This window comes from Motacilla alba, chromosome Z, assembly GCF_015832195.1.
Source record: "Motacilla alba alba isolate MOTALB_02 chromosome Z, Motacilla_alba_V1.0_pri, whole genome shotgun sequence".
Classification (NCBI taxonomy): domain Eukaryota; kingdom Metazoa; phylum Chordata; class Aves; order Passeriformes; family Motacillidae; genus Motacilla; species Motacilla alba.
The window spans coordinates 50,869,661-50,882,876 of NC_052046.1; the positions used below are offsets into that span (position 1 = coordinate 50,869,661).

General features: G+C 38.0%; 1 protein-coding gene across 3 annotated transcripts in view; it reads right to left on the bottom strand.

The window, feature by feature from the left end:
* Positions 1–5,439: 5,439 nt before the first annotated feature.
* The window catches only part of NTRK2 (neurotrophic receptor tyrosine kinase 2), a 195,924-nt gene continuing 188,147 nt past the window's right edge, over positions 5,440–13,216 (bottom strand). For all 3 annotated transcript variants that reach the window (XM_038125699.1, XM_038125706.1, XM_038125700.1), the window contains 2 exons: positions 6,852–7,010; positions 5,440–6,001 (listed from right to left, as the gene is read on the bottom strand). In XM_038125699.1, coding sequence (XP_037981627.1) covers positions 5,816–6,001; positions 6,852–7,010 — 345 coding nt within the window. In that variant the 3' untranslated portion in view covers positions 5,440–5,815. The remainder of the gene's footprint in view (positions 6,002–6,851; positions 7,011–13,216) is intronic.

Here is a 13,216-nt window from a genome sequence, read left to right on the forward strand (position 1 = left end):
TGAAGAGGTCTCTTGGCGGAAGGAAGCACATACATTCACAAAGTGGCTCTTGTATTGTTTCACTCTGACCTTGAAGGGCTTGGTTGAGATCAAGCCAGATTACGGAGGGATCACTATACAGTTGCTGAACCTTCCTTTGATTGTCCATGTTCTGAATATTAATCAAGGACTTGGATATAATGATATATTTGTTCATAATATATTCATAGTAGACTGACATGAGTTAAAAAGAAAAAACTACATTTTTAACACGGCTGCAGTTTGAGGAACACTTTTAGGAAAGTGCCAGAAAATACCTGAAGGCCTGCTTCTGCTAGAAGATAAGCAGATGTTTGCTGTCAGCTGCCCGAATAAACAAGAATTCAAAGAGGTTCTTCCTTTGGATTCTGAAGACCAAAAAAATGCATCTACCATCAGGATGGCTATTCCTTAGTCCTATTAATTTTGGTCAACTCTTCCATGAACTACGAGTTCAGTGACCTGCTTTTGCTTCACAGTTTTAGAGCGCAAACCTGCCATGCTTCTAAGCATACCAAATGTTTCCTTAATTTCATCCTAAAAAGAATAGAGGTAAACAAAGGCATTCAAACAACAGAAAACAACACACAACACTACATAAAATTTTTAGTGTTTTAAAGTAATAATTTTATCTTTCTTTTGGATGACATTGTTTATTGTAAGACATCATTTTTATTAAATACACTGTAATACAAGAGACTTTCCATGTCATGTTGAGAGAAGCTGGTCACATGATTCACAAACAAAACTTTTAACACTGATACCTAGGCATCACTTTGAAATCAGCCAAGATGCAATGAAAGTTTTAAAGCAATGACTACTTGTAACGAACTGCAAAACAAGAACCACTAAATATTTCCACAGAGACATCACGTTAAATAAATTTTTAAAAAAAGGAAAAAAGAAAGGAGAAAGATAGCTCTACACACCAGGTCACAATTTGGTGACAATATAGAGATTTATATTTGTATGTAGATATCTTCCTCTTTACCTAAAGTGACAAACGGAGTGATATATAGAAATATATACACATAAAGTATAGGTGGAGAGAAGGGCTGGGACAAATATTTCATAATTAATTGATTCTCTCTCTATTGGTGATTCAATTAAACATAAATGTTAAATTAAATTATTTGTATAGAAAACATTCTTCGGTGCTTTTCTATAAGTTACAGAAAGATACACATAAGCTGCAAGAATTAGGCCTCTGGATAGATTTGATTTGTTCTTTTTTCTCATGTATTCCAATCAATGGCCTCACTTACTAGCAGCTTCCATAATCCTTGCTCAAATATTAAGTGTTTATAAAACATCAGCCAGTCATCACTCAGAACCTTCTTCAAGCAAACAAAAAATCCCCACAGACCTTGTGCAGAATGCATAGACGGAAAAATAACACACCCATCATTTCCCATTTCTTCTCCTGAGACATATGTTTAAAAGATGGCAAAATAGTCACTTGGTTGCTATTGTGAATTTCACAGTGTTTTCCCTGCAACATGTAGACTTTTTTCTTTTTTTTGCTTCATGTTTGTGATGAACAACACATCCCCCCACCCTGCCCAAACAAAGGTGTTTTAACTAAGGCTCTAAAGGACCTCTTATTCAAAGCAGCAGTGGTTTATTCCAGCCCTCACAAAAAGAAAATACAAATTCCTGTGCTATCGAAACCTTCATCTCTCTTTAGCAATCCCAACCCAACTTCCTCTCCAGTCCCTCCCCTCTCCCTTCCCCCACATTTTATATCAGTATTTGAAATTCAGTTACGGGCCACAACAACCCAAATGTGGACTAGTTCTACCACATATACATTATACCTTAGTAATTTGGGTTATTTAATTTCTTTTCAAATGTTCTGTAAAAGTCTACATCAACCACAATCCCTTATAAAGGTGAGGAGGGTATAGACAGAGAGAAAAAGAGTGGGAAAAGAAGAAATAAATAGAAGGAAAGAAGGAGGAAAAATAGGAAAAGAGAAAGAAGGAAAGTGATAAAAAATAGCAAGGATAAAAAATGAACAAGATGAAAAATAAGCAGTCACTTATTAACCTGTAGACAATATATAGATTTTTTTTTTTTACAGGTCAAAATGAATGCAGTCCTTTAAAAGTGTACACTCCATCGGGCATCTTGGGATGCTGGTGCTTTACAAGTGTCTTTCTCCACGGTCAGTTCTGAGTTCTGCAGATCTATTGAGAGTGAAGGACAGAGTGCAACAAATGCTACTATTATTACTCCTGAATGTCAGTGTTCTTGCTCTCCAAGTCATGTTGCAGTGTGAATAGTCCAGCTCATTCTTGGAATTATTTAGTTACTGCAGGCAAGTACAAAATGCTAATGGAGCTGCACTGTTGTGCCAGAACAATAAAACAACAGGAGCACAAACCCAGAAAAGACAGTAAAACAAAGTCTGTTTTCTGAGCTTGGAAGCTTATCTGTTAATTTCATTGTGAGAAATGAACAAGTGAGATGGGAATGGAAGAAATGTTTTTATGCAATCATCTGGGGAAGAAAAGTGCTCATTGTAAAATCTCTGGCATTCTAGCACTGCCTCTGCTGCACACCAGTTAGAAAGTTGAATCTTACAAATATAGAAAAAGAAATATCAAAAGAAAAGAAATTTGGTTACTGAGCAGATGTTATCTATTTATTAATAGCACTCTAGTCATAATTTGTAATGACAGAGGTGTATGTAAACTTATACATATACACACAGCCCATACATAATGTGCATGCATGTCTGCACATATATAAGTAAAATACAACAGACATAGGCATACATGTATATGCTATGTGTGTATATATATATATATACACATATATATATATGTGCCATATGCAAACACACATACATTTTATATATATATATATATATATATATACACATATATATGGTCAGTTCATAGCACAGAAAGTCCTATGTCCAGAAAGACTTTTTAAATGAGCCTGATTGTCATACTTACTCAGTGTACACGATTTACCTGACAGTGCAAGCATGATGAATACGCACATATACTCACCCTGTATTGTGATTTGAACATATTTCTTCCTCTTCTCTGCTCACTCTGCTACACTTACCCATCTTTTCATGAACAAACGTAAACTATGTATAGCTACAGTTTACAGCTTTTCTATTGTGATTATACATTTTACACACTATCAAGAACATTAATGATATAGGTCAAGGTTATAGGTGGTGGCTCTGTAGAACATTTGGTCCTTTAGAAATTTAACAAACTGCTATGTTATTGCACAATGCATTTTAATACTATTTATTCTCTGAAATGACTCTAAAAGTCTCACTAGTAAACCAAAAAGAAGATGCCACTAAGTACATTTTCAGGGTCTTGTGGTTATTTTTGGTATACATTCTTTCAGTACTTGCAAAACACACCTGCCTTCTTTTGGGCTGGAGACTCTTTTACAGTAAAAGCATCATCTCAGATGCCTTTTTCTTCACCTCAGAAGAAACTAAGATGGAATATGCTGGTAGAAACTTAGCAGCCCCCTCCACCAACTGCACCCTCTTCCCACTGCACAGTAAGAGGACTGATATATTTATTTTCCACCACTGTTATTTTGAAGATGAATTTCAAATTCCTTTAAAATGTAACATTCATATTCTCAAGAGAATGGGTTTCACTGGATGCTCAGTCTTTTTCTAGTTTTCTGTGAGAACTTCCAAGACAGTCTAGATAAAATCTTAAGGCCCATTTTGTAGGAATCTTCCTCTGGCTTTTTATGTGTTTCCAGTTCAGTAGCAGTTAAGAAATAACATCTACTTTATTAAAGAAATACTGAGTATGGCTTTATAGTTACACTATCATGTTTATTTGTAATGCTGCCTTTTCAATGACATTGAGAAGGGTAAAACTTCATCAGTGTCCAGTGAACTGTTTTCTTCTGAAAATGTTCAGAATTTTTATAAGCTAGCTCTAAAAGCTTTGAAGGAAAAACTTAAAGTGCCTCAATAAATAATACATGCGAGCAAATTATATATTAAATGTACTATGGGAACACTTACAAAAATAAAATGCTTAATTTATTAAATAAAATATCCCCAACACGAAGATGGACTATTTTGATCTGGCTCATATCAATAAGAAATAATAAAAAGAGAAAATGGAAAGAAAGATCACTTTTTTGCAATAACGCCCCCTCACAGAGGGAGGCAGAAGTCTTGAGGAATAGGTAAGGTAGGTTTTCATTTGTAAGAATTCATATTAAAAATAATCCTAGCTCTAAATTTCAAATTTTCAACTTCTAGTTTGAAAAACAACATGTATGCCCATGCAGCGGTTATCAACACAGTGGCCATGCAAATGTTACACACATACAATGCCAATCCAACCAAAAATAAATTATTTAATAAAGTGTGTACGTTGGTTATGACAGCAATAGTACCAATACAAAAATGACGCTGAGGTCAGAATCTTTGCACTCTGAATAGCAAGCCATAACCACAGAGTAATTTGTTTTTTCTAGAGATCTTTATCCCCTGCTATGTCTCAAACATAACCAGTGATCTCCGTGCTTTAGATTATTCATGTTATATCAGCCTATAATATCTATAACATTGTAAAGGCATTTTAACATGGCTAATGTCTGCCACTAGCCCCTTCTAATGAAATATAGGTTATATCATTATGAGTTTGCTATGTCTACTAGGGTGTACTACAAGATGAGTGATTGTTTCTGCACAAAGGGCATTAAACGACAAAGACCATGCACAGTTTTGCTTGCACGGTTAAAAAAAGAAAAAAGAAAGGATTGAGGAAGGAAGAAAGATGCTGCTGGACAAGCACAGCATAAGATACACCTGCCTCAGCATTTATAGTTTGTCCTATCAAAATCCTTAGTTCCAACATGTAATCTTGAAATTAATATTGTATGTAACTAAAGCTAGCTTCAGCCTTTACTGAAAAAAGACTAGCTGGAGAACATTTTTACACCAGTGGCATGGCATGACAATATCCTACCAGAAGACAAAAAAAGGGCACATGTTTACTTTATCATGTTGTAACACAATTGCGTGCAGTGCAGGCAGCATCTTATTTTGTTTTACTTGATTCTAGCAATGAATGGTGCTGGCAAAGCACCTCCTTAAACAATCCCTTTAGTCCTCAGAAAGACTCCTCAGGGAAATGGCTAGAACTCTTCTTGTCTTCCATCAAATCACTTCAGTGTTTTCTTGTAGGGTTGGATGCCACCTGATTTTCCAAGGTCCTCCAGATAGTGTATCACACAAGAATGTCTTCTTTCTATCTGGCTTTATTCTGCAAAGAACATTCTTCATGTAGAGAACACCAGTCTTCTTTTTCCACCCACAGGCTGAAGCAAAAAAAAATGAGGTGAATCCATAGAAACTCCCAGTAGCTATACAGCAGAAATCACAAAGTTTTAGTCAAATATATTTTTCCCTTTTTTTCATCCACATCAAAGGCATGAATACAACAAGGCATTGTTAGTTGTGGTGGGCAAACTGAAGAGTCTGCTGATATAACAGATTGGGTTTTTAAGGCCTTTGTCTATGCAGAGTTACAATAATGCAGAAGCCAAATTGATTAGAAAGACAGAAGAGAAGGAAAAAAAAAGATAGAAACTTAGAGAAAGAGAGAAGATACGTCTTGGTAATGTCTGTGTCTACAGATGGAGAAGCACACATTGCTTGCCCTTTGAAAGCTTCTCCGCAACTTTGTCATTAATACTGTCAAAGTTAAGAACACATGTTAATGTAGTTCAGCGGCAGTTGAACACATTCATTCCCGCAGCCCAGAAGAAGAAATGCTAGGAGACTTTAGCCTAAAATATCCAAGTAGACTGGAGACGCCTTGGCCAAGTTCTGAAGGAGGGAGTGGATTTCTTTGATGTTGAGCCTCATGTGAGGCTCCCGTTGCCAACAGCCCAACATCAAGTCATACACTTCCTTTGGGCATGTGCGAGGTCGCTGCAGGACTCGGCCCTGAGTGATGCACTCAATCACCTATGAGAAATCATAAGCAAAGGATCAGCATAGCCATGCCAGCTACACAGAGCTCAACCATGGAAGAGTTAACTTTAACCACAGCAGGCTCACTGGTGGCTGCCATGCAGCCATCTCTGGAAAGGACTGCTTTTCCAGGCAGATGAATGAGCAGCAGTATAGGATCTGGAAAATTCACTGTAATGTAAGTGGTCAAAGAGCAATAACTTCACTTATGTTAAGTTTACCCACATTGACCACTCCACACATAAGGAAATTGGAGTTGGGAATTAATCCCATAGCTTCTCTCTCTACCCAACTACCACCTCAGAGGGAGGATAAATTTTCAATCTGCTCATAGAGCATCAATACCTCTTCTTCTCTCCACATTCTCCAAACTTATGAGTATCACTGTGGCTAGTCTCTGGAAGGGGGATACTTATGACTGCCTAGAAATCAAGAGATATCTTGATTACTTCAGTCTAATCTTTCCATGGTTATGGACAACCACTCTGAAACAGTACCATGTATGATACATCTGTTCAGGAGATAGCTAAGGTCCTTTTCATTGTCTCATGGTCTACCCAGAGCAGACTTTATGCTATACAAAGAAAAAATATAAATTCCAACTGTTCTAGTTCTGTTTGAACACCTTCCATCCATTCAGGGGAGAAAGGGTGAAAAATAAGAAATTCAAGCATATGGTTCATGACAACACAATAAATGCCATATATATGCCACAATAAATGCCATATGCGTAGACCTTTAAGAAATAAATTTGTTGCTGTCCTTTTTCCAGAGAAATAATTAGCATAACCAATGATTAGCATAACAGCTTTCCCAATTGAATTTGAGAATATATTACACACACCTCATTGTTCGAGAGCTGATACCATGGCTGTTTGCCATAAGTAAAGATTTCCCATAATACAACCCCCAGGCTCCAGACATCGCTTTCTGTGGTGAACTTCCTGTACATTATACTCTCTGGAGGCATCCAACGAATGGGCAGCATGGTGTGACCCCCAACCTGAGAAAAACAAATAAAAGAGTTAGAAATAGTTTCTTCAGACCCTCACAAGACAGTCTGACGATACTAAACATGGAGAATCCATGGTTTCTTTTTTTTCCCATCTGGTAATATTCACTTTGAGGAGCTTTGAAGAACAGCAGATTCATGGTTTCAACTCCTCTCCCCCAGCAACAATCAGTACCACACAATATGTTCCTCAACAAAAATCTCAAAGGATGTTGTTTCTGAAGTCTGAACTAATCTTTAACATTTACTTGGCACGCCCTACCTAAGGAACAGGAAAGTCTATATTACACTACCAGCCAACTTTGAATTAGGCCAGTTTCACTCTCTATTTTAACACTCAAGAAACTAAAAAATATTCATTAAATGAAATCTGGACAGATGATTCTCTTAGAAACTCTGCAGCATCAACTGAAAGACATGAAGACACCATGGTCTGACTGAAATGGTAGGATTGGATCTGTATGGTTGAATATCCTAATTTTGACTGAATGAAAACTATTTTCTGAATAAATTCTATTTTCTGTTGTTAAGTTCCACAGTTAATACATCAAATTATTTTGTTCCATGTTAACTGCACTATCCATAAAAACAAAACAAAACAAAACAAAACAACAACAACAACAAAAAAAAAAACCCCAAAAAACCAAAAAACCACCAGTCCTTTGGATACATTCCCTTGATAATAAACAACTTGTAAGATATGGATTCCTACCTCAAATCAATTCCTATTGAATGGGACCTTCACTGAATTAATGCTTTTCTGAGAGCTTTCAGAACATTTTTAACTTTCCCCAGAAAATTAAACTTCCTTCGACTTCGGTTTCCTAACCTTAATCTAAATTTTTTAAAGTATTTTATTTCCAGGTTCTAAACAGTTTATTGTTCCTGGCATGTCCTATTCTGGTTGGATCACATCAGTAAAGAAATATATTTAAGTAATTTTTAAACAGTGTTACTGCTGAGATACTGTGATAAGGATATACAGATATTCTAGTTATTTTTGTACCATGAGAGTTGAGAATATTTCCAAGGAAGATTTAAAAAAAAAAAAAAGCTTTTTCAAGGACATTTTATTCTTGATTAACTCATTTTCCTTTCTGAAAATATATTTAGTTATGAAACCACATTTACACTTTCAGGATTCTGTCAATTAAAAATATAATTTCTCCTTTGTGATGTAACATTTGTTATAAATAATGGCCTTCTTGTTCTCATGTTCAAACAGCAAATGGAAGAAAAAACCCAACATTCAGGATTAACATTATCTCTAAATCACACAGGATATCCATTACCAGTTATGGTAATGCTGCACTAACACTGAATTGTCAACAATTCAGTGTTAGAGCAGCATACCAAAGACAGCAATGGCTGTGAGAACTCAGTCCTGTCCTCCGCATCCCTACACATTCATCAACAGTGAAATCCATGTTCACTACTGATTTCATAGAAACATAAAGCCATGCTAAAGTGCTCATAGACTTAGTTTATTATGAGGCCCTTTTCCTACTCTCTCCACAAGAGATGTATGTGAGTGATGGAGGAATATTACTTTGCAGGTTGTTGAATGACGGGCAGAGCTCTCAATTTTAGTTCCTGGCTATGCTGTGGATGTGCTTCTGACTTCATGCAGGTCACTATGCACAGGTGTCCAAGCCATTTACAAAGGGACCCAGTTCCTGTGCACTGTATTGATAGAGAATGGATACACATTTTTAAGTGCTTTTTCCAATTTGGTCCATTTGTCTCTATGTTAATAGTTTATTTCTCTGGGAGACAGACTGGTTGTAAGGCTCTGTGCTTTGGTATTTTTTGATTGAGAGGCCCCTCAATGATGTGGAGAGTTTGAACACACCAATATGCAACCAAACACTCAGTTTACCACCTTATCATAACCTAAACTGACATGACAACCAAACACTTCCAAACCACCACCAGTTTTAAGCCAGTCTTGAGAGGTATTTAATTAGAAAGACAAAAAAGTTAGTCCCTTAGAAACATGCAGCCATGTACGCCCATTCAAAAGGCAAGTGTCATGAAAAGATGGTTAGTGAATGTTTTGGTCTCATCAAATATTAAAATAGCTCTTACATCTGCTCATCATAAAATCTCTGCTACTGGTTTTGTTCAGCAATTTCTTTGATTCATTCCTTTAAATATTAATGAAAGCCATAGACAATAAAATATGTGACCTTAATTTTTTTTTTGGTCACATCTTAAATCAAGAGATTTTGAAAAAGCAATTTAAAAAAATCCCCAACCACTCTTCAAATCTTATGCTTTTTCAATACAGATTCAGTCTATTTTTGGTAGTATTCTGTGCTAAGTTTTCAATGCCACTCAGGAAAATGAAGGACAATCTCCTCTAGAGTAGCATTACCTCTGTGATCTGTAACATCACACACCTAGCTGTCTCTCTTTGCAGTTGTAGCAAGACTGACTTGTTAGTATTGACACCAAGAATTCAGTTTACACAAAGCACAAGGCACAGGGCTCATTGGTGCTCTTCCTCAATCATCTTGCCTGGAGCTGTGTCCATTTCTGCCCCTGAAGGCATAAGAGTTCACTGGACAGAGGACTTTAGTTATGGGAAGTCCTGAGGCATCTCCATCTCTATCATTCATGTTACTTCAAACACCTCAACATCTTTATGAAGATAGAATTTATTGCCTTTCAAGGTATCAACAAAAGTATTATTCAGGGTGGTCTCCTTGACAGACGGCACTGCATTGAAGACAAGATAACCTGTGCAACACTGATCATCTATGGCATGCTGCACATCTACCCATGATCTTAGAGCACCTTGCACTTCAGTTCCTCCAAAACCATAAGTACGGGCCAAAGGCCCTTCTTCAAAATGCATGTTTCCTTCTCTATTAAAAGTCAGTGGTTACTGAGTCAACACTCACTCAGCACAGAAAAGCATTAAGGGCTCTGCTTGTTGTATGCCTAAAATGAAGCATATACTTCAGAGCTTTTTGAACTGAAGCCTAGGACTTGACACAACTGTTTGCAGGGGGCCTGAAACAAATTGTGTCTGTTGAGAGCTTCTTTTGATTTTTATCTTGAGTGTCCAAGTGCCCAAGGGTTGTACCATAACAGCAGTAAAGAGAGGTGGGGTGCCTTTTTGCTGTTGTTGCCATACTCTCAACAAGGCTAGGAGTTTTTTTCCAAGAAGCACCAGTGAATGAAAAAATTACTTCACTGGCCAAAGTTTAAAGGTTCTGAATGCTTCAAAGAGATGCCTTCAGCATATCCTTTAATAAGAAATGCAGGTTATTACAAAGCTCTCAGGTATCACCAGTATTCTGCAGTGTAAAGTCCCTGCCACACACATTGTAATTTCAGTGCTGCTTGATACACATACATTTCAAATGGTTTGTGCTGAACAGCCTTTATATTCAGTCTAGCTAAAGTTATGTCAGGATTAAAAGCATTAGTGTTTTAACTTAATATGCTATCACTTTGAAATTCATAATATAGCTGTATGACCATTTTATGAATACAAATTAGAGTAGGTTTTCTTGATACTTATCTGAAAGCAGCTGCATTATCACCATAATACCATACAATATCACAATTCTGTTTATTTAGAATTGTACTTCTACAGAAATACGGACTTAAGAACTTCCAAATGCCATTTTATGAAATTTCACCCTAGCCCAGCTATAGCCTTTCATTATATTCTAGCTAGCTTTTACTAGCGATACTGGGCTAGAAAACCTGTGAATTAGCCTCTGCAACGTGCAAACAATCCACAGGGAGGAGTCTGCTATGCCCAATCAGTGAGCTGTCCTGTTCTCTAAAGAAGCTCTTCTAAGGAAAAACTGCCTCAATGTCCCATGTATGAAATGTTGCACTTTCAACAATACAATGTCATTAACACTTGTCACCACTTTAAGCAATTGTCTTTTCAATGAATTTAGCACTTTGAAAGGAGCCAGAGAAGCTGGCCTTGAACATTGTTTTAATCTATTTGAAAACATTAATCTTCTATGGCTGCTATAGAAGGACCATGGCTTAGTCTTGAAGCAGGGCCTCTAATTTTATAGTTCAAGTTCTTCCAATTAAGAATTTATCTGTCTATACCCTGACATGTTCACTATTTCAATTTCATGGCCCAGCTGTCATAGACATCCAAGGCCTTGTTGTCTGATGATTGTGAGAAATGGATAGCTCTCTTAGAAAACCAAATGAAGCCTTGTACTCCTGCTGGAAACAGAAGACAGTGGGTGGAGCTGGGGAAGCCAACCTGCAGAGATATGGAAGGCACAAGGGGTATGTGAGGCTGCACAGATAAGACACAAGCCACAGGCCAGGAAAGGCACAAGAAATAATCACATGGAATCATCACACAGACTTGCCAAGGTTGTCAGAGACCTGAAAGATCATGTATTTCATCATCTAGTTAATAATCTAGTTCTAGATCATCTAGCATCACCATAATCATCCCTAAACCATGTCCCCAGGTGCCACATCCAGATGCCCGTTGAGCACTTCCAGAGACTGTGACTCCACCACTTTTCTGGGCAACTTATTCCAGTGCCTAACCACTCTTTCAGAGAAAAATTATTTTCTTATCTAATCCTTCTCTGGTGCAATTTAAGGCCATTTCCTCTCCTCCTTTTGCTTGAGACGTGGTAGAAAAGAACAACCATCACCTCATTACAACTTCCTTTCAGGCAGTTATAGAGAGCAATAAATTATCCCTTCAGCTTCTTCCTCTCTAGACTAAAAACCACCAGCTCCTTCAGCTGCTTCTTTTAAGAACTGTGCTCCAGACCCTTCACCATCTCTGTTGCCCTGCTCTGGACACACTTCAGTAGCTCAGAGCAAGGGGCCCAGAACTGGACACAGGATTTAGGGTGTGGCTTTACCAGTGTGGAGCACAGTGGGACAATCACTGTCCTTATCCTCGTGGACACACTATGTCTGATACAAGCCCTGTCTGACAGGATGTCATTGGCCTTCTTGGCTACCTGGGCATGTGCTGGCTCATGTTCAGCTGGCTGTCGACCAGTACCCCTAAGTCTTTTTCTGCTAAACAGCTCTTAAAGCAGTCCTACCCCAGCCTGTAGCACTGCATGTTGTGACCCAAGTGCAGAACCCAGCACTTTGCCTTGTTGAACCTCATGCAGCTGTCTTTAAGCCAGTCCATCAAGATCTCTCTTGCAGAGCCTTCTGACCCTCAGGCAAATCAACTAGCACTGTTGCTAAGTTGCCCACTCAACCAATTAACATGGTTAATGCCTTATTCACCTGAGTACCATGCGGAGGGATGGGCTGCTCCTTTGCAATGCTTCGCTGCAGCCCAGTCTAACTGTAAGTTCACTGGAGGCTGTGGTGCTGAGGGTGATGGATGGATTTGGGGCTCCACGACCCAGCTGCAGGGTGCTGCAGCGGCTAACAAGGGACAGGACAGAGACCAGTCAGAACAGTCTTCCTCCTAAATGCTAGTGACCATGTTTCGGGAGGCTCCAGCACTCCAGGAGAGGATATCAAATGGAATTCCCAGCTTTTGCAGGCATTCTGTTACATAACCCTTTTCTGATTATCTATTTTTCCTCCAATTTCTGGCTTTAAGTAGTAGATTACTCTGAATTCATGCACTAAAAAGCACAGCAACCAGTTGCATAGCCTTGGAAAACAGACTTCCTCATTAACATTTCACGTTCCCATTTTCCCACGATTCCTGGGAGTGACATTTCAGTAATGTGTCATAGCACTTTGTATATTCTGTAAAGAATAGTGATGCTTTTTCTGCCAAGAGAATAAAAGTCATCTCTTTACTTTGTTAGCCCTATGAAGCTGAATGACTGTCAGAGGTTCAGCCTTGATCCTGTCCCAATGTCCTGTCTGTCTTGTCTGATGCATCTTTCCAGAGTCCTGCTGTTTTCAGGCCTTTTGAAATTCAGGGTGGTAGACTTGAGCGCAGCAACCCAGTTCAGCGTATGTCCAAATTAAAAGTCAAGTGATGTATTCAATCTCTTTAACACAACCACACCTTAGTCTGTCAAACTAGAAAGAAGCTGAATCTTTTGAATCATTTGTTCACTCCCTCCTAAAAAAAATCCAGTATACTTGCAAGATAGTGCCATTTTAGGGTATTTTGCCCTATTTATATTTTGGTCTTCTGACTTGTTTCACCATCTCAGGATGATATAACTGCAAAGAAATGTTCTTTGCAAAAATTATCATGT